This window comes from Lutjanus erythropterus, chromosome 21 (genome assembly GCF_056507025.1).
Source record: "Lutjanus erythropterus isolate fLutEry1 chromosome 21, fLutEry1.hap2, whole genome shotgun sequence".
Lineage (NCBI taxonomy): Eukaryota > Metazoa > Chordata > Actinopteri > Lutjaniformes > Lutjanidae > Lutjanus > Lutjanus erythropterus.
In genome coordinates this window covers 31413715-31441136 of record NC_139337.1, presented here as the reverse complement: position 1 = coordinate 31441136, position 27422 = coordinate 31413715, and the positions used below count along the sequence as shown (strand labels likewise).

General features: G+C 41.9%; 1 protein-coding gene and 2 pseudogenes across 3 annotated transcripts; all 3 read left to right on the top strand.

Annotated features, from left to right (window-relative positions):
• The first annotated feature begins 2 nt into the window (after positions 1 to 2).
• On the top strand, positions 3 to 9893 carry LOC146307892 (NACHT, LRR and PYD domains-containing protein 12-like; annotated as a pseudogene). Its single transcript, XR_014768935.1, has 8 exons — positions 3 to 243; positions 1277 to 3353; positions 3752 to 3925; positions 6869 to 7070; positions 7378 to 7526; positions 8806 to 8860; positions 9006 to 9044; positions 9264 to 9893. The product of XR_014768935.1 is annotated as an NACHT, LRR and PYD domains-containing protein 12-like (transcript).
• On the top strand, positions 4554 to 5392 carry LOC146307893 (ribonuclease inhibitor-like). Its single transcript, XM_084747386.1, is given in 2 exon segments — positions 4554 to 4804; positions 5212 to 5392. Coding segments are annotated over 2 exon segments (417 nt in total). The 5' UTR covers positions 4554 to 4568.
• Positions 9894 to 11600: 1707 nt separating the features above from the next.
• On the top strand, positions 11601 to 26548 carry LOC146307891 (protein NLRC3-like; annotated as a pseudogene). Its single transcript, XR_014772718.1, has 7 exons — positions 11601 to 11801; positions 12698 to 12814; positions 13508 to 13677; positions 14734 to 16552; positions 17224 to 17400; positions 25158 to 25798; positions 26194 to 26548. The product of XR_014772718.1 is annotated as a protein NLRC3-like (transcript).
• The last annotated feature ends 874 nt before the right edge of the window (positions 26549 to 27422 follow it).

Genomic DNA, 27422 nt, shown 5'->3' with positions numbered 1-27422 from the left:
GTCTTCACAGAGAGACAAACATGAGTCAGTCTGTGGAGGAGCAGCCGTCCAGCTGTATTTTGTGTCAGGACGTCCTGAGGGATCCAGTCTCTACCAGCTGTGGACACTGGTTCTGCAGACAGTGCATCACCTCATACGGGGACCAGCCTGGTTCATCAGGAGACTTCCCTTGTCCCCAGTGTGGAAAGAGATCCAGAACAAGACGTGGACTTCAGAAAGACGGTCAGACCAGCACTGAACAAAGTAAGAATCTACATCTGGTGTCATCATGTATGAAAACACAGCAAATTTAAGGCCATTTAAGATCATTAGTGTGAATGCTGATTCCGCAGCATTCACACTAATGATCTTGTAATCTATCATTCGTGTTTCAGTTGACTAGTAGTCCTACAGCCTTTACTGTCATGGTCTGGGGTTTTAGTTTAGTTGTTTCCTGTTTTATTTTGAAGTTCCTTCCTTCTCTCTTGTATCTGTCACTTTACTTCCTGTCTTTGTCTTTTTCACTCCTTTCTGGATTATGGATTGTTCTCACCTGCTGCTGATTAGTCTTCCTGTGTATTTTAGTTGTGTGTACCAGCCTTCAGCTCAGCCTGCACTCTCGTCATTTATGCTATAGGGTTTAAGGGTCTGCAACCTTCCTGTTCTGAGTTGGAAAGCCACCAGTCTGTTAGCCTCCTCCCAGCTCCTTAATCGGCTAGATACTGGCTCCTGACTCCCGGCAGCTACAGCTCCTGAGTTGGTTAGCCACCAGGCTGCTCACTTCCTGCTAGCTCCAGCTTCTAAGTCAGCCAGCCACCAGCCTGCTAGCTTCCAGCCAGTTGACAGGCTGCTGGCACAGAACCAGCCAGTATCATGGCCAAGTTTTCCTAAGTTTTTGCTTTTTTGGGGGGGGGGGATTTACTGGTGGAATTTTATAGACTTGATTTTGCCCATTGCTTTGGATTTGTTTACCTTTGGAAACTTTGACCAAGTGCCTACCTTCTCTCCTTAGGTTTTTGACTTTGTTTTTAGTTTGGTGCAATAAATCTTATGAACTGCAGAGTCCTACATTTACATGTGTTGTGAATCCGTTCTCTTGCCTTTTCTGGTTACCCTGCTTGACATGTGACATGATAAATGTAAAAATAACTTTGACATTATTTTAGACTTCAAGACACAATGAATACTCGTACAACTTTATAAAATTTTGCTACTTCATATATTCTTATATTGATCATACTGGTTATGAAGATAATTGAGTTAAATTGTTTGTTTTGTCACATTTCCCCCTTTTTAGTAAAGGGTAGTCTTCAGGAGGTTTTAAATGAACATAAGATCAGTCTGAGGAGGAGATGTGAACATGTGACTGAAGGAACTGATGAAACAGGAAGTGGAACCCTCCTCAACAGGATCTACACTGAGCTCTACATCATTGAAGGACAGAGTGAAGAGGTTAATACCCAACATGAGGTGAGACAGCTGGAGACGACATCCAAGATGGAGACCCTCCATGAGACTCCAATCAGATGCCAGGACATCTTTAAAGTCTTACCTGACCAACAGAGACACATCAGAGTCGTTCTGACCAACGGCGTCGCTGGAGTTGGAAAAACCTTCTCAGTGCAGAAGTTCACTCTGGACTGGGCAGAGGGTTTGGAAAACCAAGATGTCAGTCTGCTGATTCTGCTTTCGTTCAGGGAGCTGAACTTGATCAAAGATGAGCAGTACAGTCTTCTCAGTCTGCTCCATGTTTTCCATCCAACATTACAGAAGGTCACAGCAGAGAAGCTGGCTGTCTGTAAACTTGTGTTCATCTTTGACGGCCTGGATGAAAGCAGACTTTCACTGGATTTCAACAACAGTCAGGTTGTGTCTGATGTCACACAGAAGTCATCAGTCAACGTGCTGCTGACAAACCTCATCAAGGGGAATCTGCTTCCCTCAGCTCTCATCTGGATAACTTCCAGACCTGCAGCAGCCAATCAGATCCCTCCTTCATGTGTTGACAGGGTAACAGAAGTACGAGGCTTCACTGACGCCCAGAAGGAGGAGTACTTCAGGAGGAGGTTCAGTGATGAAGATCTGTCCAGCAGAATCATCTCACACATCAAGACATCCAGGAGCCTCCACATCATGTGTCAAATCCCAGTCTTCTGTTACATCACTGCAGTAGTTCTAAAACACATGTTGACTACAGAGCAGAGAGGAGAGCTGCCCAAGACCCTGACTGACCTGTACTCACACTTCCTGCTGGTTCAGACAAAGAGGAAGAAGAACAAGTACCATGAGGGACATGAGACGAGTCCACAGGAGCTGATGGAGGCTGACAGGGAAGTTCTTCTGAAGCTGGGGAGGCTGGCGTTTGAACATCTGGAGGAAGGAAACATCATGTTCTACCAAGAAGACCTGGAGCGATGTGGTCTGGATGTCACAGAGGCCTTGGTGTACTCAGGAGTTTGTACAGAGATCTTCAAAAGAGAGAGTGTGATCTTCCAGAAAACAGTCTACTGCTTTGTTCATCTGAGCGTTCAGGAGTTTCTGGCTGCAGTCTACATGTTCCACTGTTACACCAACAGGAACACACAGGCACTGGAGGATTTCTTGGGGGATTTCTTCTTGAGGAGAGCCATGGAGAAATCCCTTGAAAGTAAGAATGGTCACCTGGACCTGTTTGTCCGCTTCCTTCATGGCCTCTCTCTGGAGACCAACCAGAGACTCTTACAAGGCTTGTTGGGTCAGACAGACAACAGTCCAGAAACCATCCAGAGAGCCATCAACAACCTGAAGGAGATGAACAGTGATCATATCTCTCCTGACAGAAGCATCAACATCTTCCACTGTCTGATGGAGATGAACGACCGCTCAATAAATCAGGAGATCCAAGAGTTCCTGAAGTCAGAGAACAGATCAAAGAAGAAACTCTCTGAGATCCACTGCTCAGCTCTGTCCTACATGCTGCAGATGTCAGAGGAGGTTCTGGATGTGTTGGACTTGCAGAAGTACAACACATCAGTGGAGGGACGACGGAGATTGATTCCAGTTGTGAGGAACTGTAGAAAGGCTCTGTAAGTCCAGCACTTGACATTATAAATCAGTATAGATAAACAATAGAAAATGAACATTCTTCTTCGCCAAATTCATGCAGTAAGTATAAAGTGTCCTCTTTCATAATAACGTATTTTGTAATATATGTGTCATGACAGACTTTGTGCCTGTGGACTCTCAGAGACTCACTGTGAAGTCGTGGCCTCAGCTCTGAAGTCCAGCCCCTCCCATCTGAGAGATCTGGACCTGAGTTACAACAGGCTGCAGGATTCAGGAGCGGTGGTGTCTGCTGGACTGGAGAGTCCAAACTGTAAACTGGAGAATCTGAGGTCAGTCAGTTTTCACTCAACATTGTACAGTGCATCTCACGTTAAAACAGAATCATGAATCATCACAGCACCAGTCAGGCCAGACCACCAGACTACATGAGCAAGCCTCAGTCAATTTATGCCCCTTAACTTCTCAACAGTAAGTATTTTATTTAAGCTTCAACTGAATTTGAGAAGAATTGAATTGAAGAATTTTTTCCTTCAGTAAGATCATTTTACTGAACAAAAATGACTTAAAATGATCTTGTTCCAGTCTAGAATTAAAAAGGCTCTAATAAGTGTTCAAAGGAACCTGTGATATTCAGACTGGGTGTCATGTGTGCTACACTAAGCCGCCATATCAAATGAGACTGTATAACTTGCTTAGTCTTTTATTTCCATCATTTATTTTTATTCAGAATGAGTAGCTGCAGTTTGTCGGAGACCAGCTGTGCTTCTCTGGCCTCGGCTCTGAAGTCCAAACCCTCCCATCTGAGAGACCTGGACCTGAGTGACAACAGGCTACAGGATTCAGGACTGAAGCTGCTGTGTGATTTTCTGGAGAGTCCGCAATGCAGACTGAAGACTCTGAGGTCAGTTCGGTGACTCTGTAGCTACTGTATATCTTATGTTTAGTTAACTTTTGAGTACACTTTATTGCAAATGTCTTTTTGTTCATATTTTCATGTTTCTTGTATTGAATTTAATCTGCAGTCATACAAGACAGAAACTAGAAAACATCCACTGTTAGTTATTAAAGTACAAGCATGTCGATATTATTATGATCAACAATAACAGCTTGTGGATCAGGACACAACAAAGTTGAGTTGACTCAGTTCAGTGGCTGGATTATAAATAGATTTTTATTTACATATTTTATTCTTTATTCAGACTGAATGACTGCGGTGTGTCAGAGATCAGCTGTTCTTCTCTGGCCTCAGCTCTGAAGTCCAACCCCTCTCATCTGAGAGAGCTGGAACTGGGCTTCAACAACCTGCAAGATGCAGGAGCAAAGCTTCTGTGTGATTTTCTGGAGAGTCCACACTGTAAATTGGAGAATCTAAGGTCAGACACTGATTTTTCCTTAAGGCTTCTCATTATTTTGAGATACTGACTCATTATTTCAAGATTCTAATTCATCATGTAAAGATAAGTGAATCAATACTTTGCAAATGTTTGTTGTTGTAATGACTTCAAAGATCCCCTTTTCCCCCGTCCCTAGGTTTCCATGTACACATGATCATTTCAAGCAGGCACATTGTCTTCTAAAGCTACATAATTTATTCTTTATTCAGACTGAGTGATTGCAGTTTGTCAGAGATCAGTTGTGCCTCACTGGCCTCAGCTCTGAAGTCCAACCCCTCCCATCTGAGAGAGCTGCAGCTGAGAGGAAACAATAACCTGCAGGATTCAGGGGCAGCGCTGCTGTGTGATTATCTGAAGGGTCCGAACTGTAGACTGGAAACTCTGAGGTTTGTTCACCGTATCTATGTTAGTATCGTAGATCTTACATGGTTATTTAACAATTGAACCTCATTTGTGTAAAAACATAACTACCATCTTTTTACTCTACTAAATTTAGTCTGCAGTCACAAAAGACTCCTGTTTCTTAAAGAAACTATGAAAAAATATGGTCACTGTTGATTGTAAATTTATGTTTATGTCTTTTGTAAATAATCACTAAATACCCTCTTAAATAATACTTGAATGAATAAATATGAATAGATGTATAAATGTTGTGGTGACATTTGGATTATATCTGTAGAAGAATGACATGACGATTCACAAAAACACAACAGCAAAGTCATTTTATGAATTTTAAGAACACCCTGCAATGTATTATACTCGGATTTTATTTTATTTTTTATTCTTTATTCAGATTGAGTGGCTGCAGTCTGACAGAGACTGGCTGTGTTTCTCTGGTCTCAGCTCTGAAGGCTAACCCCTCCCATCTGAGACAGCTGCAGCTGAACAGAAATGTCAAGCTGTATGATTCGGGAGTGAAGGTGTTGTGTGGTTTTCTGGAGAGTCCACAATGCAGACTGGAGACTTTGAGGTGAGTTCACTGATTCTCTGTTCTGCTGTAGATCTGACATGTTTAGTTAGCAATTGAACCCAAGTTCATAAACTACATCCCTAAAGCTGCTGACTGGCTTTTGTTCATATTTCAGTCATCAATTTCATGTTTCTTGTGTTAGTCTGCAGACATAAAATCCCTTTTTTATACTCCTTCTGAAAGGAGCAATGTATAGCAACTGTGCATGAGTGAGTACTGCAATCCAAATAGATGAAATCCCTGAAGACTAGGAAACTGCAGGAACACTGCAGGCACAGAACACGCTGAACATATTGGAGTGGATAAATGATGCATTTTCATCTACTTCATTCTTTCTTCATTTAGATTGTGGGACTGCGGTTTGTCAGAGATCAGCTGTGGTTTTCTGGCCTCAGCCCTGAAATCCAACCCCTCCCATCTGCGATATCTGCAGTTGGGCTTCAACAACCTGCAGGATTCGGGAGTGGAGCAGTTGTGTGATTTTCTGAAGAATCCACTCTGTGGACTGCAGACCTTGAGGTCAGAGACCATTATTTACTTTTGTGCTGAGATTAAGATGAAGTGAAAGTTGGAATGACACTAAATTGCAGATGTAAGGCTCTATTTCAGCTCCTCAGAGGCAAGATCTTGCATACCAATGGCCAAACTTAGTTCCCTCCATGAGTGGCTGGGCTCATGATACCGATGGCTGATGCATACACATACAGCCACAAATACCATGCACACCATTAGTTCTGTTTAAACTATGCTCTGGAGTCCACTTGTAGGATGTGTTCCCCACATGTGCTGTAGATCCATGTCTATAGTGGCCGAATGGAGAAGACTGCGGTTAATAGACTGTGAGAACAGTCAGAACAAACTGGGGGTATGTGGCTGTCTGAACAGGGCCAATGTGTACACTCTCTGATAAAGAAATATATGTCTCACTGACCCTAGTGGACCCTTGCACACTCTAAGACCATCAGCTTTAGAGGAGGATCTCACAGTAGAGCTGCTTAAAGTGATACTAATGCCAATGAAGTACTTTATTCGATACATTTTTTTCGAAGGTTCCTCTTTATGAAGAATCGTTGCGATGATTGGCTGCTAGCAAAACCATACAAATGGTCAGATCTGGGTACCAAAAGGAATGAATGCAGGTATTGTTTGATTGGAGAGGTTTCAATACTTACAATACAATACAATACAACCGACAGAGGTCCTTGAGTGGGTTGGAGGGTGTCCCCAGCAAAAAGAGGAATAATCAACTTAAGGAATTTTTAACTCACATATTTTGGAACAAGGGAACAATACTTAAGAGAAAATCCTCTCAAACTCAGGGTCTGTGGTCTATTGTGCATCTATTGTGGACGTCCTTGACACAAAAAAGTTAGTAAATCCCTGTTCTAAACCTTCTCCAGCTCTGAACAGATTGTGAAACACTGAATGATTTCAAGCACAGCACTGTCTTTTAAAGCTACATCATTTGTTCTTTACACAGGATGAGTTTCTGCAGTTTGACAGAGATCAGCTGTGCTTCTCTGGCCTCAGCTCTGACATCCAACCCGTCCCACCTGAGAGAGCTGGAGCTGACGAACAACAAGCTACAAGATTCAGGAGTGAAGCATCTGTGTGGTTTTCTGGAAAGTCCACACTGCAGACTCAAGACTCTGAGGTCAGTTCACAGATTCTCTGTTACTATTGTAGATCTTAATTTATGTTTATTCATAACTTACATCAGTTGTGAATGTTCTTTTGTTCATATTTCCATGTTTCCTATGCTGAATTAAAGAAACTGTAGAAAATGTCCACTGTTAGTTGGAGTAAATGAATGTTTATCATTTTCAGGAAATGGCCACACTTGTGCACAAAAATATCCTCATAACTAACATTCGCTTGAAACTAATAAAGTTAACTTTCCAAATGCAGCTCTATAAGGTTAAAGTATAACTATATTTTATCTACATCTTTTTTTCTTTATTCAGATTGAGTGTCTGTGGTTTGTCAGAGATCAGCTGTGCTGCTCTGGTCTCAGTTCTGACATCCCACCCCTCCCATCTGAGAGAGCTGGACGTTAGCAGCAACAAGCTGCAGGATTCAGGAGAGAAGCTGCTGTCTGAATTTCTGGAGAGTCCACGCTGCAGACTGGAGACTCTGAGGTCAGTACATGGTTGGAGTTTGTCCATGCTGGTTTCAGAAGTATAGTACTCAGTGTGTGATTTGAAGGGGGACATGTTCCTCAGTAAAATGGCAGTTGTTATAGAGGAGGCATGAGCATAGTTAACTTGAGAAGGGCAGAGACAAACTCTGGACTGGATTTATTGTGTTATTCCAAATGTGAGGTGCGGTCATCATTGCCACTGTCACATACAAGAGTTAGAGCCACTCGCAACTCAGCCCACTCAAAAAGGGCAAGCACATATAAACATTCAGAAAAATTAATTCATCACTATTTTCTTATCACACAATTTCTGAAAACTGAACAATAGTTAATACGATATATTCAGAATGCTGGAAGCTAATGTTTTCTTTGAATAAAAACCTAGCTATTAACATTTACAATAATAAAAAAACTTCTTGTTGTTGTTGTTATGCTACCATATTTACGGTGGTTACTCTTTGTTAACAAAATCTTCTCCAGTGGCATAACTATAAAGTTCACTCCGGTACACATTTCAGAGCAAAATAAAGAGTAGTCAATATTTCACATCTTTGTATGTATTGATTTTCTGTAGATTACAGACCTCAAAACATAAGTATGTCTCTGAATGATTATCCCTGTTGTCACCCTTATCTGTACAAAGTATCCGCTAGGATAGGACGTTCAATGCCTGATCATCAAAGTAATGAAAGTCTAATTAATTATTTTTAAATGTGAACATATAAAATCACCCTTAAAAAACTATTTTCTGAAAACAAAATCAAAAACATGAAAAGAAAAGGCTTATGGTCAGTGTCTTCGTCCACATGTGTTGCCATTTTGGACTACGATACAAATTATGAGCCTTTTTTTAATATATTGTTATAAAGTCACATAATGTGAGTATGTGACCCATCCCCCCTTCATCGTTTTTCACGATATCAAGTTCACCACCTTCATCCCACTGCCTGTCAAATGACTGTATCTCCCAGGATACAGAAGCCATGTGGCCTATCAACTTCCACCATCTACTGGTTGACATTGGAACTGTTTTTAAATTCAGTCCAACCAGAAGCACGGATGTCATCAAAATACCAATCTGCAATGACCCAACATCCAGATTTCTTCTAAATATACTAAGATATATATGTGCCAAATGTGGCTATGCCTCAGTACTTAAAAAAAAATCTAAAGACATAGCCAATTATTTTGCAAAAACCCATAGAATCGTGAGTTTGGTTCTTCGGGACATTAGGATCTACATTATGTCCTTTATTACGTGTGACTCCAATGGAAAGGTTTGACCACCTGCTGGTGGCCATTTTGGAAAAAGGTAGCCACACCCACCAGATGGTGAGTTGTGATTTGTTCCCAATGCATCTGTCAACACATCTTCCTGGTGATTTTATCACAAAATGAACGATTTACACATCAAGCTGTGCTGCTCCACCAACACACTGATTTATGACTTCTGTTGTCTTTTGTCTTCTCTCATTAGACTGAGGAGATAATCTTCCCCAAAGTGATGATGAAGGAGGTGATGTTGAGAGGATCAGCTGTGTCCTGATGATCCAGAGAGGCTGAAGCAGCAGCAGCAGCAGCAGCAGCAGCAGCAGCAGCAGCAGCAGCAGCAGCTTGTGTGTGGACAGACTCTGACTGGGTCGTGTTACTGGGAGGTGGAGTGGAGAGGAGAGCTTCATCCAGCACTGACTGACAGAGGAATCACAACAGGTGGAGGTGACTGTCAGTGCTGCAGTCTGAACACCATCATCCCTGTGTGATCCTCTGGATCATGTGACAGAGTATCATCAGTGTGTGTGGACTGCTCTGCTGCTGCTCTGTCCTTCTTCGCCGTCTCTGCAGACACACTGAGACTCCTCCACTCCTTCTGCTCCTCACTGAAACACCTCCTCCACCTTCATCCTGCTCCTGGACATGAGACTAGTTTACTGTCTTTTGTTGATTCATTCTGATAAGCTAAACCCAAAGTGATTCTGCAGATTTATACTGTTTATGACAACATAACTGTATATTTACTGCACATTTACTGTGAACTTGTATAAAGTCTGTTTTTTTTCTGCACATTTTAGAGTGGCCTGGTGGCAGGAAAATGAAAAGTGAAATGAAAAATAAGAATCTAAATAAATTTAGTTTTATTATAATCATTTTCAGTCAAGTGGTTGGTGATAAAAGCAGGGCCCTTTTTCATTTTATTGATCAGAGCTGAAAGGAGAAGTTTTCAAAGATTTCTTTCTACACTTTTATTTAAAATGTTGAACAAAATGTGAAAACAACTTACTGACATGAGATGAGGTGTGATGGCTGCAGGAGTACCTCTGACAGAAGTGAGTATTCCCAGTAATAAATAGAGTTTTATACACAGTCACTGTGCTGTACTGTAAGAATGTGTGTGATTAGTCAACGACATCATGACCACCGTCACTAATGGGCATCGGAAATAGTAGTCGGTTAAATTACTTATCAATATTTTATTCCTGTACAATGTCAGTTAACTGTTGCCTCTAAGATGTTATGCAGCTACCCGCCACTAGTCGGTGCTGCAGCTAATGCAGACAGCAGCCCGGTTTGTCAGTGTTTTAGAAAAGAAAATGAAAATAAGGTTGAATGTAGAAAAAGTCAGAAAAAGACTGGTGTGTAAACACAGACATTAACCTGCAAGCAGCAGTGTCGTTTACCTGCAGACTCTGTGATCCTGTTTGGTCTGAAAAGTTGAAGCATTCAGTCAGTTGTCATCATGTTTTTTAAGTTAATTTGCTGTGTTCATAAAGCACAGTGCAAAATGCAACACATTTCAGCAGCATTTAAAATATGATTTGGTGATCGTGGACCATGATTCAAATGGCTCTTAATACAAATGGTATATTTTTCAGACTGTATGTAACATTATCAAAAGTCGAGTTTAGTTAAGAGGAAAATTATTCACCATGAACATCCCTAGCAGACTGTAGTAGTTTTTCTGAGCCACCAAAACAAATCTAATTGTTGACTAGTGTAAAGAGAGACAGTGAGACAGTGAGCAACGATTTTCTGTCTCACATAGAGCCAGCCTTGTTGGACTGCTGTGATCTGTCTGTTTTAACTCTATTCAGACTTTTTACTGACTGCTCATATTTGAATATGTAAAAACACTCAGTTCTCCTGGTCGTTGTGTAACTGATTGTGTCTAATGGATAGATGATATCATCTCCTATTGATCGCAAGACCCTGAATCAAACTGAATTAAAAGTGTATCATAGCGGACTTGTTGTAGGTAAAGTGAGCTGATGCAACTAAACCTACTATGATAACTAAGGTTAGTTAGCTGCTACGCTAGCTGTCAGCTGTGTGTACTTGATGTGTTATAGTTACCAGGGGCGCCGCCAGAGGGGGAAAGTTAGGACGATTTTAAGGGCCCGGGCCTGACAGGGGGCTACACTATAACTATGTGTAGTTGGACACATAATGTTTGCTGACATGTAAACAGGTAAATAGCTGCATTTATATTGAGCTGTTATAAGCGTTATAAGTTTGCTTCTGAATTCAATTTGCTCCTGAAAGCCAAGCGAAGATCTCGTAAACACATCATGAAAAAAATTCTGATCTGTGTGAGCACCACACACACACACACACACACACACACACACACACACACACACACACACACACACACACACACACACACACACGAGAAACTCGTAATTTTCTGTAAATGGAGTGGGAATGTACAATACTGACCACATGAAGTTCATGAGAACAGGGAACCAGAAAGGGAACTTCCATCCGTTCAGATTTCATCAGAGAAACCTGAAGTCTGAGGCAGGGTGAGTGTTACCACAGCAGTTTTATTATGTTACAGTCAAAGTTTCTGCGTCAATGAAATGTAAAGAAATGTTAGAATGAACTTGAGCTTCACTGATATCAGGCTGATATTTGTATTTTATTTCTATCACAGGAATATCCGCCTGTATTTGCGTTGGCACGTGTGCTGTCTGATATATGAAAACTTTTTGGGCGGAACATAAGGCTGATAGTGCGCGTGTCTCAGAGACAGAGATTTTGTGTTACTTCCTGTTTTTTCAGCATTGTGATTCAAGGCTGAGCTTTTCTAAATACTTTCTTGATTCTTGTGTTCTGCGCTCACCGGCAGCGTTACTGTTTTATCCCGCAGACTGACTTCAGACGAGGAGATGAGTGATTTGGAGGAAGAGGAGTCTGGCTGTCTGTTTTTGAGGAGTAACTTTTCCAAAGGAAATCCTCCAGAGTTCAGTAATGAACCTGGACCCTCAGACACAAAGTAAGAGCACTGCTACTAACTCACTCGGTGTACGGTAATGTTTTGCCATTTGCCAATTGTAAAGTAACATTACACTTCATGAGTAAAGAACCTCTCTCCCTCTGGAGGAGAACTGTATGTTTTATTAAATGTATGTCCTTCCAACCATCCAGATTTTAGAGCTAAGTCTGGGTGCCATGCTATCACAAAGGGTCTGTACTACGAAACAGGATCAACATACCCAGTGTGTCTTTTGGCTACCTATCTGTAATATAATAATACATCGACTTTATATTTTTTCAGGGAACTCAAAGACACTCATGATAAGTTCGGATGATTATAGAGGATAACTCAAAAAATATATAAACACAACATTAATCACACATTAAAAGCAGTTAAAGGCATACATTTTTTGTCCTTATAATATTTTACTTTGGTACTTTTATGGCACAGACTGAGATGCTTCAGTACTATTGACTGTCAAAAAATGCTGTCATTCAATATCACATTTTTCATTCAGTAAATCGGATTAACTTTGATACCTATAAATGATGATTGGTGCTCTGATGTTTGTTACGTAGATTCAGTGAGACACGTGGAAAAATCTTATAGTGGTCGGAAGCATATGATAATAAACAGATAACATTAAATTTAAACTTTTTTTTTTTTATCAGTAGATAGTTTTTATAATACCTGGTTTAACCCTTGCTTCCCATGTCCATGTATGTGCATTAAGATGTACTACATTCATTTAAAATGAATACTAGAATAGCTGTACTCTAATGTAGGAGGACATACTAACTTTTATACCTTCTGATTATAGAGGTTTGTGTATTTAGAGCTTCCTAAATGACTGTGATCACAGAACCTACCAAGGGTTCATGCGATAAGAATAAAAAACATTTTGGTGTTTGCAGAGTTCAGTACAACAGACAGAAAGCAGAGTCTCCAGCATCCAGCTGTCTGTCTATGAAGAGTGACTGGTCCAAAGAGAACCCTCTGACCTTCAAGGAATCTGGACCCTCAGACTCACAGTAAGACACCTTTTCTTTTTACTGTACACTGATCTGATGGAAGATGAAGATATTCATGATGCTGATCTCATTTCTGTAGCAAATTTGTTGCAGTAGAATTTTAACAAGTGGACTGTTGAGCTCACACAGTATTTTGTTCTGAAAGGTAAAGAACGAACATGCATGAGCAGAACTTATTGTAAAAGTTGTTGAAAAGGGGGCGGAAAATGGTCAAATACAAATTTGTGCAACTTCCATTCCACTTCACAGTATTTAAATTGCTTTATACCTTCATTTAATAGTTGACAGAGTGACAGAAAATGTAAAGGGAATGACATACAAACAAGGAAACTGTATGAATTTGAATCTGTGACACTGCAGTTGCTATGTGTCTTTGGCCGGAGATATACTTGCTTTTAACTATGCGTTTGCATACACACTCCTATGCATCATGGCTGACTCACATATCCTGTGTCCATTTGGAGTGAAGGTTGTCTTAATTAATCCCACTGCTTTAATGAAAGCAGGGGAGTTTAAATAAGAAGAAAAATCATTTTCATTAGACACTGGAAGCTGTTTTATTATTTCTATTTAAACAGAAAAGTATTAACACCTTTACTGTTCTCTGTGAGCTTCTAGACACATTTTGGCCAAATCCTGATTTTTATGCATTAGTCAACAAATTATTTTAGTGATAAAGAAATGTCTTCACAGAAAGAGGAGGAGGAGTCATGTTTCTGTGGAGGAGCAGCCGTCCTGCTGTGTGTCGTGTCAGGACGTCCTGAAGGATCCAGTCTGTACCAGCTGTGGACACTGGTTCTGTAGACAATGCATCACCTCATACTGGGACCAGTCTGGTTCATCCTGTCCCCAGTGTGGAAAAAGATCCAGAACCAGACCTGGACTGCAGACAGACAATCAGACCAGCACTGTACATAGTAAGACTGTACATCTTCAAAATGTATCCTGCTACATTTAATTTATTTAGAGCCTTAGAATGAGACACAACATTATACAACACAATAAGACATATCATTCAGCCATGTGGATACAACCCAATAATACCAAGAGTCATGCAAGGACATCAAATAAGCTGCACTGTTTCAAATGCTTAATTTAGTTTCCAGGTTTTCAGGCTAAAATGCTAAAGATGTGTATAATTAACTGTCCTAGTGTCAATGGGGAGATTGTTCCACCATTGTAGAGCCAGGACAGCAAGCAGCCAGGATTTGTTGAGCAGTAGCTGGGTGCCCCTTGTAGTGAGGAAGGAGTATAGTTTCCTGGATGTAAGATGGTCCTCGTGGATGATCCTCCTCATTTTTAAGCAACCACCATGGCGATGAAAATCTAGGTCATGTTCTTGGGCAGAAATCCTGTTCACAGGCCACGTATAAAAGTCTATTAAAGTTCATTATGTTTAGTCACCTTCATTGACTTCCTTTCTCTCTGACCTTCCTGTGTTTCCCCCGAAGTTATAGCAACTAGAGGGTTAAACAGAATATGGCACCATGGACTTGTGACCAAATGAAACACACTGTTACCTTGAATGCAATTCTTTTTTCCTGGGTTTGAACATCATTGAAAACATTTGGGGAAATTCACAGACAACTGAGTGACAACGGTGCCCCATTTGCAACAATTTGTTAGCTTGAATATACGTTGTATTATTTAATCAGTGGTTGGTTATAGATATTAAAGGGAAGAAAAAACAGTCAGAGTGAGTTGTTTTGATGAAGAGCTGCAGACGAGCTGCAGAAGCTCAAACATGTACTGTGACACAGTCAGAGGCTGAGAGAAAATGGAGTATATCTGAGTTTACTCAAAACTAGACTTTAAAGCTTTTACTTTTCTATTGTTGTATTGATTATTTTTTGTTGATTGTGCAAATAATCAGCTGATTGACTTTCTTCTTCTTTTTTTGTCTTTTTTTTCTTTTTTAGTGAGTGGTGGTCTGCAGGAGATTTTAAATAAACATAAGATCAGTCTGAGGAGGAGATGTGAACATGTGACTGAAGGAACTGATGGAACAGGAAGTGGAACCCTCCTCAACAGGATCTACACTGAGCTCTACATCACAGAGGGACAGAGTGAAGAGGTTAATACCCAACATGAGGTCAGACAGCTGGAGACAACGTCCAAGATGGAGACCCTCCACGAGACTCCAGTCAAGTGCCAGGACATCTTTAAAGTCTTACCTGACCAACAGAGACACATCAGAGTCGTTCTGACCAACGGCGTCGCTGGAGTTGGAAAAACCTTCTCAGTGCAGAAGTTCACTCTGGACTGGGCAGAGGGTTTGGAAAACCAAGATGTCAGTCTGCTGATTCTGCTTTCGTTCAGGGAGCTGAACTTGATCAAAGATGAGCAGTACAGTCTTCTGAGTCTGCTCCATGTTTTCCATCCAACATTACAGAAGGTCACAGCAGAGAAGCTGGCTGTCTGTAAACTTGTGTTCATCTTTGACGGCCTGGATGAAAGCAGACTTTCACTGGATTTCAACAACAGTCAGGTTGTGTCTGATGTCACACAGAAGTCATCAGTCAACGTGCTGCTGACAAACCTCATCAAGGGGAATCTGCTTCCCTCAGCTCTCATCTGGATAACTTCCAGACCTGCAGCGGCCAATCAGATCCCTCCTTCATGTGTTGACAGGGTAACAGAAGTACGAGGCTTCACTGACGCCCAGAAGGAGGAGTACTTCAGGAGGAGGTCCAGTGATGAAGATCTGTCCAGCAGAATCATCTCACACATCAAGACATCCAGGAGCCTCCACATCATGTGTCTGATCCCAGTCTTCTGCTGGATCACTGCTACAGTTCTGGAGGACATGTTGACTACAGAGCAGAGAGGAGAGCTGCCCAAGACCCTGACTGACCTGTACTCACACTTCCTGCTGGTTCAGACAAAGAGGAAGAAGAACAAGTACCATGAGGGACATGACACGAGTCCACAGGAGCTGATGGAGGCTGACAGGGAAGTTCTTCTGAAGCTGGGGAGGCTGGCGTTTGAACAGCTGGAGGAAGGAAACATCATGTTCTACCAAGAAGATCTGGAGCGATGTGGTCTGGATGTCACAGAGGCCTCGGTGTACTCAGGAGTTTGTACAGAGATCTTCAAAAGAGAGAGTGTGATCTTCCAGAAAACAGTCTACTGCTTTGTTCATCTGAGCGTTCAGGAGTTTCTGGCTGCAGTCTACATGTTCCACTGTTACACCAACAGGAACACACAGGTACTGAAGGACTTCCTGGAAGATTGCGATGATGATAATGATGACAGAGACTATGACCAGTACCCATCCCTGGATGACTTCTTGTACAGCAACATGGAGAAATCCCTTGGAAGTAAAAACGGCCACCTTGACCTATTTATTCGTTTCCTTCATGGCCTCTCTCTGGAGTCCAACCAGAGACTCTTGGCAGGTCTGCTGGGTCAGAGAGACAACAGTCCAGAAATAATCCAGAGCATCATCAAAAACCTAAAGTAAATGAAAATGTCTCGGACCTCTCCCGACAGAAGCATCAACATCTTCCACTGTCTGACGGAGATGAACGACCGCTCAGTACATCAGGAGATCCAAGAGTTCCTGAATTCAGAGAACACATCAGAGAAGAAACTCTCTGTGATCCACTGCTCAGCTCTGGCCTACATGCTGCAGATGTCACAGGAAGTTCTAGATGAGTTGGACCTGAAGAAATATGTCACAACAGAGGAAGGACGACTGAGACTGACTCCAGCTGCGAGGAACTGCAGAAAGGCTCTGTAAGTCCAGATCAACACTAAAAAGCAACCTAAAGCTGAAACTATCAGTATTAAAGAGACACACTGTACACATGCACACAATATAAAATGTACAAACGTCTACAAAAATTACTTTTGTATTTCTAGCTACCAAGTCATCTCTCTTTCTTGTAGTGATAGAGGCTTGAGACAAATCAAGCAAAAGATGTAAGGAATTAGGAATTTGTGTTGAAAATGTTTTGACAGTCATAATTTCTTCTTTTTACTCTTTGATGGCATTTTCATGAATGACCACCCCCTGACATATGGGGCAGGAAGTGTAGCCTTACATGGCATTATTGGGGCTTTGATTATGCTAATGTCCAAGTCTCATGCACGTGTACTCGCGTTAAAATAAATTTCACAAACACAAATCACAGATGCCCATTAATAAAAATGACACATTTAGTTTCAGTCAATTGGTAGACAATGTTGTCTGGAGCTGCAATTAGTGGTTCATTATGTTGCTCAAAGACACTTTGACATGTGGACAAGAGGAGCGCATGTTTGAAGACAGAAACCTTGTTATCAATGCCTGAATAACTGTCTGGCCTAGCTGAGCTGCAGCTGCTCATGTTGATGTGTTTTGTGCTGCAAAATGCAGAGTGTCAGATTTTATTCTGCCGTTTTTTATATATATTCTTTATCATCAGACTTTCTAACTGTGGACTCTCAGAGACTCATTGTGAAGTCCTGGCCTCAGCTCTTAGGTCCAATCCCTCCCATTTGAAAGAACTGGACCTGAGTAAAAACAGGAACCTGCAGGATTCAGGACTGAAGCTGTTGTGTGCTGGACTGGAGAGTCCAAACTGTAGACTGAAAACTCTGAGGTCAGTTTGCTCTTATCTAAATTTAAATCCAGAGCAGACAGTTTAAATGTTCTATTGATTAAGATGTAGTAATGATGAGCTACACATTCAAAACCTGAACACATCTAAATGGATTGGAAATTATTTTAAACTACAACATTTCTTCTTTATTCAGATTGACTTACTGCAGTTTGACAGAGATTGGCTGTTCTTCTCTGGCCTCAGCTCTGAAATCCAACCCCTCCCATCTGAGAGAGCTGGAGCTGAGTAACAACAAGCTGCAGGATTCAGGAGTGAAGCTGCTGTAATGTTCAATAATAAGTCTGTTGGTGTATCTCAGAAGTTGAACTTTAATGAGAGACATACAGGAGACCATACATGCTGCGCAGCTGCCTTAAAACGCCCTACGCGCCCCGAGCCCCACTGCGCTGCCTGCACACCCACTGCCTGGGATCTGTGATCCTGTGCAACATTAACTAGTTCCTTTAAACTCCCTAACATTACACCTTCCCTCCTTTGAGTAATTAAAGATGCATTTAGCCAGATAAATCAAATTTAGAAACTGGAAGCAAAGTAGGTGTTATACTAATAAACTCTTCCGTAACAAACCATTGAACAGGACTGAGCAATCATACTGGATCTTATCATAAACATTTCAGATTGTTTAGCTGCTAAGGGAATGAGCTCTTGTTTCGCTCAGAACAATAACCTGAACCTGAACTTGCAGCCGTTAGCAACTGATGACCTGTGCACTAACTGGGTCTTTAAGTGACAAAGTCTTTCAGGTGAGATGGTTTTCTAACCATTCTGCCACTTGATGTTGTGACAGTAACTGGTTCATCAGCTGGTGTCTGTGTTGTTGTGTGTCCGCTTTGCTCTTGCTGTTTAGCACTGTCTGTGTCCTGCCCCTCCTCAAACCCGGGCTGAGGAACCGGTGGGGTCAGTAAACGTAGGTGTCGTCTGTTTCTGCGAAGAACACCACCTTCGGTGCGTATGAGGTAGGATCTAGGGGTGTTGTGTTTCTGCATGACAGTGGCAGTTGTAGTCCATCCTTTTTGGTTGTCAAGTTTGACAGCAACAGAATCACCAGGGTTGAGCAGTGGCAGCGGGCGGCTGGAGTGGCGTCTGTCAAAGTTGCGTTTATAGCCAGCCTTAGCTCTGGAATCAGCTGCTTTCACCAAGGTGATATCTGGCCACTGGGGAATGAGCTTCTCTTCCAGTGTGGGGATGGGGGTCCGTATCTGACGGCCTAGCATCAACTGGGCTGGACTACAGCCTGTCGCTTGGATGGGGGTAGCTCTGTAGCTGAGAAGGGCGAGCGAAGGGTCTTTCTGTTTCAAAATATGTTTAGCAGTTCTTACAGCTCTTTCAGCAGCACCATTGGCCTGGGGGAAATGTGGGCTTGTTGTGATATGTGTGAAGTCATAAGCCTTCGCGAAGAGCTGAAACTGATGCCCGCAGAATTGTGGTCCATTATCAGTTACAAGGATAGTAGGGCATCCCCACCTTGCAAAGAAGGTACTGAGGCGAGACCTCACTGTGGCGCCAGTCATGTCTGGGAGGTAGGCAAGCTCAATGTATCTGGAGAAGTAATCTATTACCACCAGGTAATTTCTTTTATCCACTTCACAGATATCAGCAGCCACTCTCTCCCAGGGCCTCTCTGGCAAGGGGGTTGGCATGAGCGGCTCTCTGTTCAGAGCAGGCTTTGCCACCTGGCAATATTTACAGCGTTCAATCCACTTTTGCAGAGCTTTGCCGATACCCGGCCACCAGACACTCTGTTTGGCGCGTTCACGGCACTTCACTATGCCCATGTGGCCATCATGCAGCCGTTCTACTATCTCTGACCTCAGGCGGTTGGGAATGGCGATTCTATCACCGTAGAGAAGCAGATTGTGGCATGTTGAGAGTGAGTCTTTTACTGCATAATAGGGTTTGATACTGTCCGGCACTTTGGATGCATATTTCGGCCACCCGCTGCTCACAAAGTGCATCACCATCTGTAGCTCTGGGTCGGCCTTCGTGTGCTCTTTGACCTCATCCAAACGTGAGCTTGACATTGGCCATGCTGTCTGTGTGGCCTTCTCTAGAGCCTGTATGTCATCTGACAGTTCAATTGTCTCCAGGTGTAGCACTACAGAGGGGTGTCTTGAGAGTGTATCTGCCACAACAAGCAGTTTGCCTGGGACATACTCTGCCTTTGCATTGAATTTCATCATTCTCAAGAGTAGTCGTTGACAACGAAGTGGCACAGCATCAATGTCCTTAACGTTGAAGAGTGGAACCAGTGGCTTGTGGTCTGTTTGGATAATGAAGTTATCCAAGCCGTACAGGTATTTTGAGAACTTTTCACATGCCCAGACCACAGCAAGACATTCTTTTTCGATCTGTGCATATCTTGTTTCTGCATCAGTCAGGGTACGAGAACAGTAGGCAACTGGCCGAAGTTGTCCCTTGTGGTCCTGCAGTAGAACACCTCCCAACCCATAACTGCTGGCATCAGCACTGACGATTGTTGGCCTGTTGACATCATAAAAGGCTAGTATGGGTGCCTCTGTTAATAGCTGTTTGACTTTTGCAAAAGCCTCTTCCTGCGCTGGCCCCCACACCCATGCTTTGTCAGCCTTCAGCAGGTCGTTGAGTGGGCGTGTGACGTCTGCAAGGTTGGGCAGGTAGCGTCCCAGGTAATGCACCATGCCCATGACGCGCTTGAGCTCTGTGGTGTTCTGTGGCGGCTTTATGTTCCTTATGGCCTCGACCTTTTCAGTGTCAGGTCTGACACCGCTCTTGTCTACAATGTGACCTAAGAACTTGATCTGAGTTTGTCTCAGTTTGCATTTTTCCTCATTGAGCTTTAGCCCAGCATCTTTAAGTGTTTGTAGCACTCTCTCGAGGCGTTTGTCATGCACCTCAAGGGTCTCTCCATAGACTATTATGTCATCCATGAAAGCTGCTGTACCTTCATGGTTCTTGAGAAGATTATTCATCTCTCTTTGGAAGATTTCTGGGGCACTTGAGATACCAAATGGAAGGCGGTGGAAGAAATACCTTCCAAATGGTGTGATGAAAGTTGTGAGTTTGGCACTGTCCTTGTCTAATGGGATTTGCCAAAATCCCGTAGCGGCATCCAGTAGTGAGAACACACTTGAACCAGCAAGCTTGGGGAGTATGTCATCCAGAGTGGGCAAAATATATTTTTCACGCTCTACAGCTGCATTAAGGCGGTTTAGCCCCACACATATTCTCACTCGTCCATTTTTTCTTGGCACAGGCACCATTGGGGCACACCAGTCAGTTGGTTCAGTTATCTCTTCAATAACTCTGCATTTGACCATCCTGTTAAGCTCTTCCTTCACTTTGGGGAGTAGGGGTACGGAAACCCGCCGAGCTGTAGTGACAGAATACGGCACTGCTCCGCCTTTCAGTTTTATTTTCACGGGTGTTGTTTTCAGAAGTCCTACTGTCTCACTGTGTGTGCGTGACACATCCTCCACTCTCTGGATGAGACCCATGGCCGCCGACACCTCTCTGCCAAGTAGATTATTAACTGCAGGGCCTTCTACAACGTGTATGTTGAAGGAGTATCTTGTCCCTTTGTAGTACGTGGAAGCTCTGAATTTGCCTTTGTTTTTTAGCCTGCCCCCTGGACAGTCCAGCACAGCTTGTGAATATTCAAGCTTTGGCTTTGTCTTTAATGTCTCATAAGTGTGTTGTGAAATAACACTGGTGTCTGCTCCACTATCTATTTTGAACTCTACATTGCTGTCTTGGAGTTGGAGCGTTACTGGCCATGGTGTATTGGAATCCTGCACAGTTACAGCACCCAGGAAAAACCTCTCGGATTCCGTATGGCCTGTGAACACATCACTGACTTGGAAGGTGCGGCACATAACGGCGTAGTGGCCCCTTTTTCCACATTTGCGGCAGTCCGCACGTCGAGCTGCACAAACGTCACTCTTGGCGTGCAGTTTTCCACACCTTGAGCACTTGCCTTGGGCTAAGTTTACCGTGCCCGAATGCTGCTGTTTGAGAGGCCTGTAACTCCCGCGGCTGACTTTCTTCTCGGGCTTGAACGCACCTTTTGGCTGCGCGGCGTAGACTCGTTTGTGTGTATGTGAGTGTGTCACCTCACACAGTGCTGCAGCTCCGCTCTGCTCGGACATCTGCCCTTTGATCTGTTCCGACTGCCTGGCTTGTCTGCATGCTTTCTCCAGAGTTAAATCCGACATCATCTGCAGTTTCTGAGACAATTCTTTGTCCAGGACACCGATCACAAGTCTGTCTCTTATGTTCTCGTTCTTCACTGCTCTGAAGTCGCACTTGTCCGCCAGCTCGTGTAGGCTGCGGATGTATTCTTCCACACTTTCTCCTTGCTTTTGTGCCCGCTGATGAAATCTCGCCCTCTCGTGGATTACATTAACTTTAGGCACGAAGTATTCGTCCAGTTTGTCTAGTACAATGTCGTACACATCTTCATCCCCCTCGTTAGCAAACACGAAGGTCTTGACGATGTTTTCAGCTTCACTTCCGAGCGAATACAACAAAGTACACACCTGCACTTCGTCATCTTCTTTATCCAACTTAGTTGCAATTCTGTACCTGTGGAACCTCCGTTTCCATTCGGGCCAGAGCTCAGGATGACTGAAGTCGAAGTTGTCCGGTGGTGGAAATTTCGCCATAGTTGACTTCTGACACCATGTAATGTTCAATAATAAGTCTGTTGGTGTATCTCAGAAGTTGAACTTTAATGAGAGACATACAGGAGACCATACATGCTGCGCAGCTGCCTTAAAACGCCCTACGCGCCCCGAGCCCCACTGCGCTGCCTGCACACCCACTGCCTGGGATCTGTGATCCTGTGCAACATTAACTAGTTCCTTTAAACTCCCTAACATTACAGCTGCTGTGTGATTTTCTGGAGAGTCCACACTGTAGACTGGAGACTCTGAGGTCAGCCATACCTTTTTTTTTTTTTTTACTTCTGTGCTGAGATGAACATGCAGTAGTCACCCAAGTTTCTCAAGGAATTGTTTCAGGCCTAATATTAATGAGGGCTCTTTTTCATTCTTTGAATCTTGACTCTATTTTATAGTTTCTGATCTGCATCCAGTGTTGTGTTTAAATTTTATACACTTCTGCATTCTAAAACTTCTTCAGCGCTTAACAGATTATTAAACCAGGCAGGAACATCAGCATCTAAAGTCACATGGTTTCTTCTTTATTCAGATTGGCTGACTGCAGTTTGTCAGAGATCAGCTGTGCTTCTCTGGTCTCAGCTCTGAAGTCCAACCCCTCCCATCTGAGAGAGCTGCAGTTGGAAGGAAACAACCTGCAGGATTCAGGAGTGAAGCTGCTGTCTGATTTTCTAGAGAGTCCACATTGTAGACTGGAGACTCTGGGGTCAGTTTACTGTTTGTTAAGATTGTAGATCCACTATGTTAAATTAACAACTGAACTAAATTTATCCAAGTTGTAAATTTCATTTTGTTCATATTCTCATGTTCCTTTAATTACATTTAGTCCTCAGTCAGAAAAAAACTTGTTTATGAAAGAAACTGTTAGTCAGCATAAAAAAAAAACTTTATAATTTTTGTTAAATGGTTGCATCTGTATACAGAAGATCCTCTGAACTAATCTGTTTTAAATTGATTAAGTTTACTTGTTTAAGTAGTAATTTTTTTAGTTTAATAGTGTGTTTTTAACCACAACATTTTTTCTTCATTCAGTTTGAGCTCCTGCAGGTTGTCAGAGATCAGCTGTTCTTCTCTGGTCTCGGCTCTGAAGTCCAACCCCTCCCATCTGAGAGAGCTGGACCTGAGCGAAAACAACCTGCAGGATTCAGGAGTGAAGCTGCTGTGTGATTTTCTGAAGAGTCCACACTGTCGACTGAAGACTCTGAGGTCAGACACCTTTTTTATTATTATTATTATTATTATTATTATTATTATTATTATTATTATTATTATTATTATTATTATTTTACTTCTGTGCCAAGATTAATATGTGTGAAAGTTGTGGTGACTCAAAACTGCAGACATGAGGCAGATACTCAACTTATCCACACTTAATATCTTCATACTAAACTCTGTTTTCTTCTGCAAGGGTTCAGTCCATTGACATTAGCAGAGCAATGTTGAGCTACACATTTAAAACCTTCATATGATAAGAACAATCTACACAGGATAATTCACAACAAACCTCAGACACTTTATTTTGATCTTATATACATCATTCATCATATTCTGTTTACATGAATAAGAATAAAAATATATAAATGCAATATAAATATCTTTCAAGTTTCAGACCATATTGTTGCATACTCTCTAGCAATGTCTATGACCTTAGAAGAAGGTTTGTTTCTTTGTGAATTTGCATTTGAATTCAAACCCCCTGCCCCTCACAAAAATGTGTACAGACTTTTTGAGAGCCCTCAAAATGGCTACCATCGGTCAAACTTTGGTTTGGACTACATAGTAAATGGTTTCTGAGACTTTTGTGCTCCAGGAATTCATTGTTGGTGTCGTTTTGGCATGATGATTCTACCTATTTTTGATGTTGAAATCAAAGATGGTCACCAATTTTTTTACTCTTAAAGTAAAATTTTTCAGTGTTGAAAAATCTACCTCTCAGAGCAATATTTGTATGTCTTTAATTCCTGTCTTATTTGTCATCTTTGGTAATTTTGGGATCAAGAGTCAAGTTCTGTGGGTTTTTTTGTGTTTGGCTGCATGATATGAGTTTGTGTAGATAGTGTCCTTGGTGGAACTGGCAGAATTTAAGAGGTGAAGTCACTACGTCTTTATTGAATAGCTGCACATTGTCATCAATATTCATGAGAGCTCTTTTTCACTTTTTTTATTTAAGTTTTAAACCTGCATCCTTTGGGTTTCAGGTGTTTGGAGTTTCCATTTTCTAAACTTATCCATTCTACACCTTACTGAATGCTGAACAGATAAACACTGAATATTTTAAAGCAGGAACACTGTCTTCTAAAAATTCCATTATATTTTTTTTCAGATTGTATCACTGCAGTTTGCAGTCAGAGATCAGCTGTGCTTCTCTGGCCTCATCTCTGAAGTCCAACCCCTCCCATCTGAGAGAGCTGCAGCTCAGTGAGAACGACGTGCAGGATTCAGGAGTGAAGCTGCTGTGTGATTTTCTGGAGAGTCCACTCTGCAAACTGGAGACTCTGAGGTCAGACACCATATTTTATTTCTGAGTAGAGATTAATATAAATGGAAGTTGTGGTGACACTAACCTGCAGATATAAGGCAGATATACTGATGGTGACAAAATATTTTGTAAAATACTGAGTTATTACTATACCTGAGCCAGAAAGAACCTCACAAGCAGGAATTCAGAGAGAGGGATATCACAAAACTGCTAGTATTCACAACAGTTTAAATTTAAGGCTCACCTACTTATTTTGCATCTTGAGCTGAAACCAAAGTCAATTTCTGTGGGTTATTTTTTATTTTGTTTGGCTGCACAATACAAATTTATATAGATGGCGTCATTGGTAGAGTTTATGGAAGTTAAGTCTATACATCTTTATTTAAGTAGCATCACACTGTCAATACTAATGAGAACTATTTTTCACTACTTGTATCTTCAAGTTTTTAACCTGCATCCTGTTGGGTTCAGGTGTTTGGAGTTTCCATTTTCTAAACTTCTACATTCTAAATCTTCTTCAGCTCTGAACAGCTTACTAAAGACATGATGATTTTAAGCAGGGTAATTGTCTTCTAAAATTACATAATTTATTTTTTATTCAGATTGATGTCCTGCAGTCTGACAGAGAACAGCTGTTCTTCTCTGGCCTCAGCTCTGAAGTCCAACCCCTCCCATCTGACAGAGCTGGACCTGAGTTACAACAAGCTGCAGGATTCAGGAGTGAAGCTGCTGTGTGATTTTCTGGAGAGTCCACACTGTAGACTGGAGACTCTGAGGTAAGATACCATTTTTATTTCTGTGCTGAGATTAATATGATGTGAGAGCTTGAAACAAATCTTAAATCAGTTTCTTTGGGTTTTTATTTGTTTGGCTGCGCCATATGAGTTTGTATAGAAGGCACCACTGGTGGAACTGGAAGTTTACGAGGTGAAGTCACTACGTCTTTCCTGAAGTAGCAGCTAAACCCTATACATTCTAAACCTTCTTCAGCTCTGAACAGATTATTAAACATTGATTGATTTCAAGCAGGAACATTGTCTTCTAAAGTTACATCATTTATTCCCTTTTTCAGCTTGAGTGACTGCGGCCTGTCAGAGATCAGCTGTGCTTCTCTGGCCTCAGCTCTGAGGTCCAACCCCTCCCATCTGAGAGAGCTGTGGCTGAATGTCAGAGAGCTGCAGGATTCAGGAGTGAAGCTGCTGACTGATCTTGTGAAGAGTCCACTCTGTAGACTGACTCTGAGGTCAGTAGTAAGTTGGAGTCAGTTCCTGCTGGTTTCAGCAGTATTGTAGTAAACACAGTCAGTATCAAAGCAAAGATCAGTATTTCCAGCGTTTCTGAAATATTCAAATATGAGACTAATCTCTGTTTCTGCAGTCATGATGTGTTCAGGGACACTCAGCATTTTATTTACACGGTGTACTCTGCAGAGTCCATAGACTTGAGTGTCTGTGAGCTTCCAGCTCAGTGTGTTCAGTCCAACACGTCAACATGAGAGCTGAAAGGCAGCAGCTACACTCTACAGATGCTCCACCTCCAGTCTGAGCAGGACTGAAGTCCCTGCTGGTCTTTATACTGGATGTGTTGGAGTCTGTAAACACTGATTCATGACCTCTGTTTATCATCTTCTCTCATCAGGTGGAGGAGATGATCTCTGTCAGGGATGATGAAGGTGGATGTGTTGGTACTGCAGTCCATCTTCATCCCTGTGTATTCCTCTGGATCATGTCCTTCTACACCGTCTCTGCAGACACACTGAGACTCCTCCACTCCTTCTGCTTCACACTCAAACACCTCCTCCACCTGGACATTATTTTGTGTTGGGTTTTTTTATGCCTCCACAATCATGCCAGCTTTGGCCTGAGAGAAAATAGTCTCTAACTGAAGACAGCATATTTCTCACTGAAAATTATTCACTGGAAACACTTGTGTAGTGAGAACTTCAATTTTGACACAAAAAACAAACAAACAAACAAAAAAACACTAAATAACTGTAAGTAAATTTCCCAGTCTTCAATATATATGTGAATCTGGACAAGCATGGATGTAAACTGTAACTTGACTTGTTAATGGAGGCAAACATGAGGAAGAAATTCTAATTTATTTACTCAGATATTCTGCATCCAAAGTAAATCTGTGGATTAGTTCTGTTTATGACAACATAACTGTAGATTTATGTTTCTTTAAATGTATTTGAAAAGGCAGCATTCAGCCTGCATGTGTGAAGTGTCCTCTGGTTATCACCATGAGAACTTTTCTCATAGATTAACAGATAATTGTAGCACACAGAAAAAAGAAGATACGTCTATTCGCTTTTTAAAATAATCTATTTTTCTAGTACAGCATATCCCAACAGATTGTGTTGTTACAGAAAACAGAACCAAAGAATTGTAATGTCTGGGTGTAATTATCTGTGAGTTTGTCACTATGAACTTTCATTTCCACATCATCATTTGATCCATTTTTAATATAAAAGATGATTGAAAGCATTTTCTCTTGTGATTTTTTTCCCACCCTGAGTAAAAATGCAGCAGGAGAAGTCAGCTTTGTCTCACAATATAGCACACAGGAATTTTTATGGTGAAAGTATGATATCCAAGCTTTGTTTGAGGCGAGGCGTGATTCCACTGGGTACGGCTGTTTTGAGTTGAGGCTGCACCACAGGCATTCGAGCTGATTATGGCTGTTCTAGACGGTGTCTGTGATTCAACCAGATGCTGCAGAGCATCCCACAAGCTGCTCTGCACCACTTCATATACACGCCAAGTGGTTTGATAGGTTTGATTTATGTTGCATCACGCTGCAGAGACTTAATGTTTATATTTTCTTGCATTTTTATGTTTGCATACTAATCACCATTCACTTAC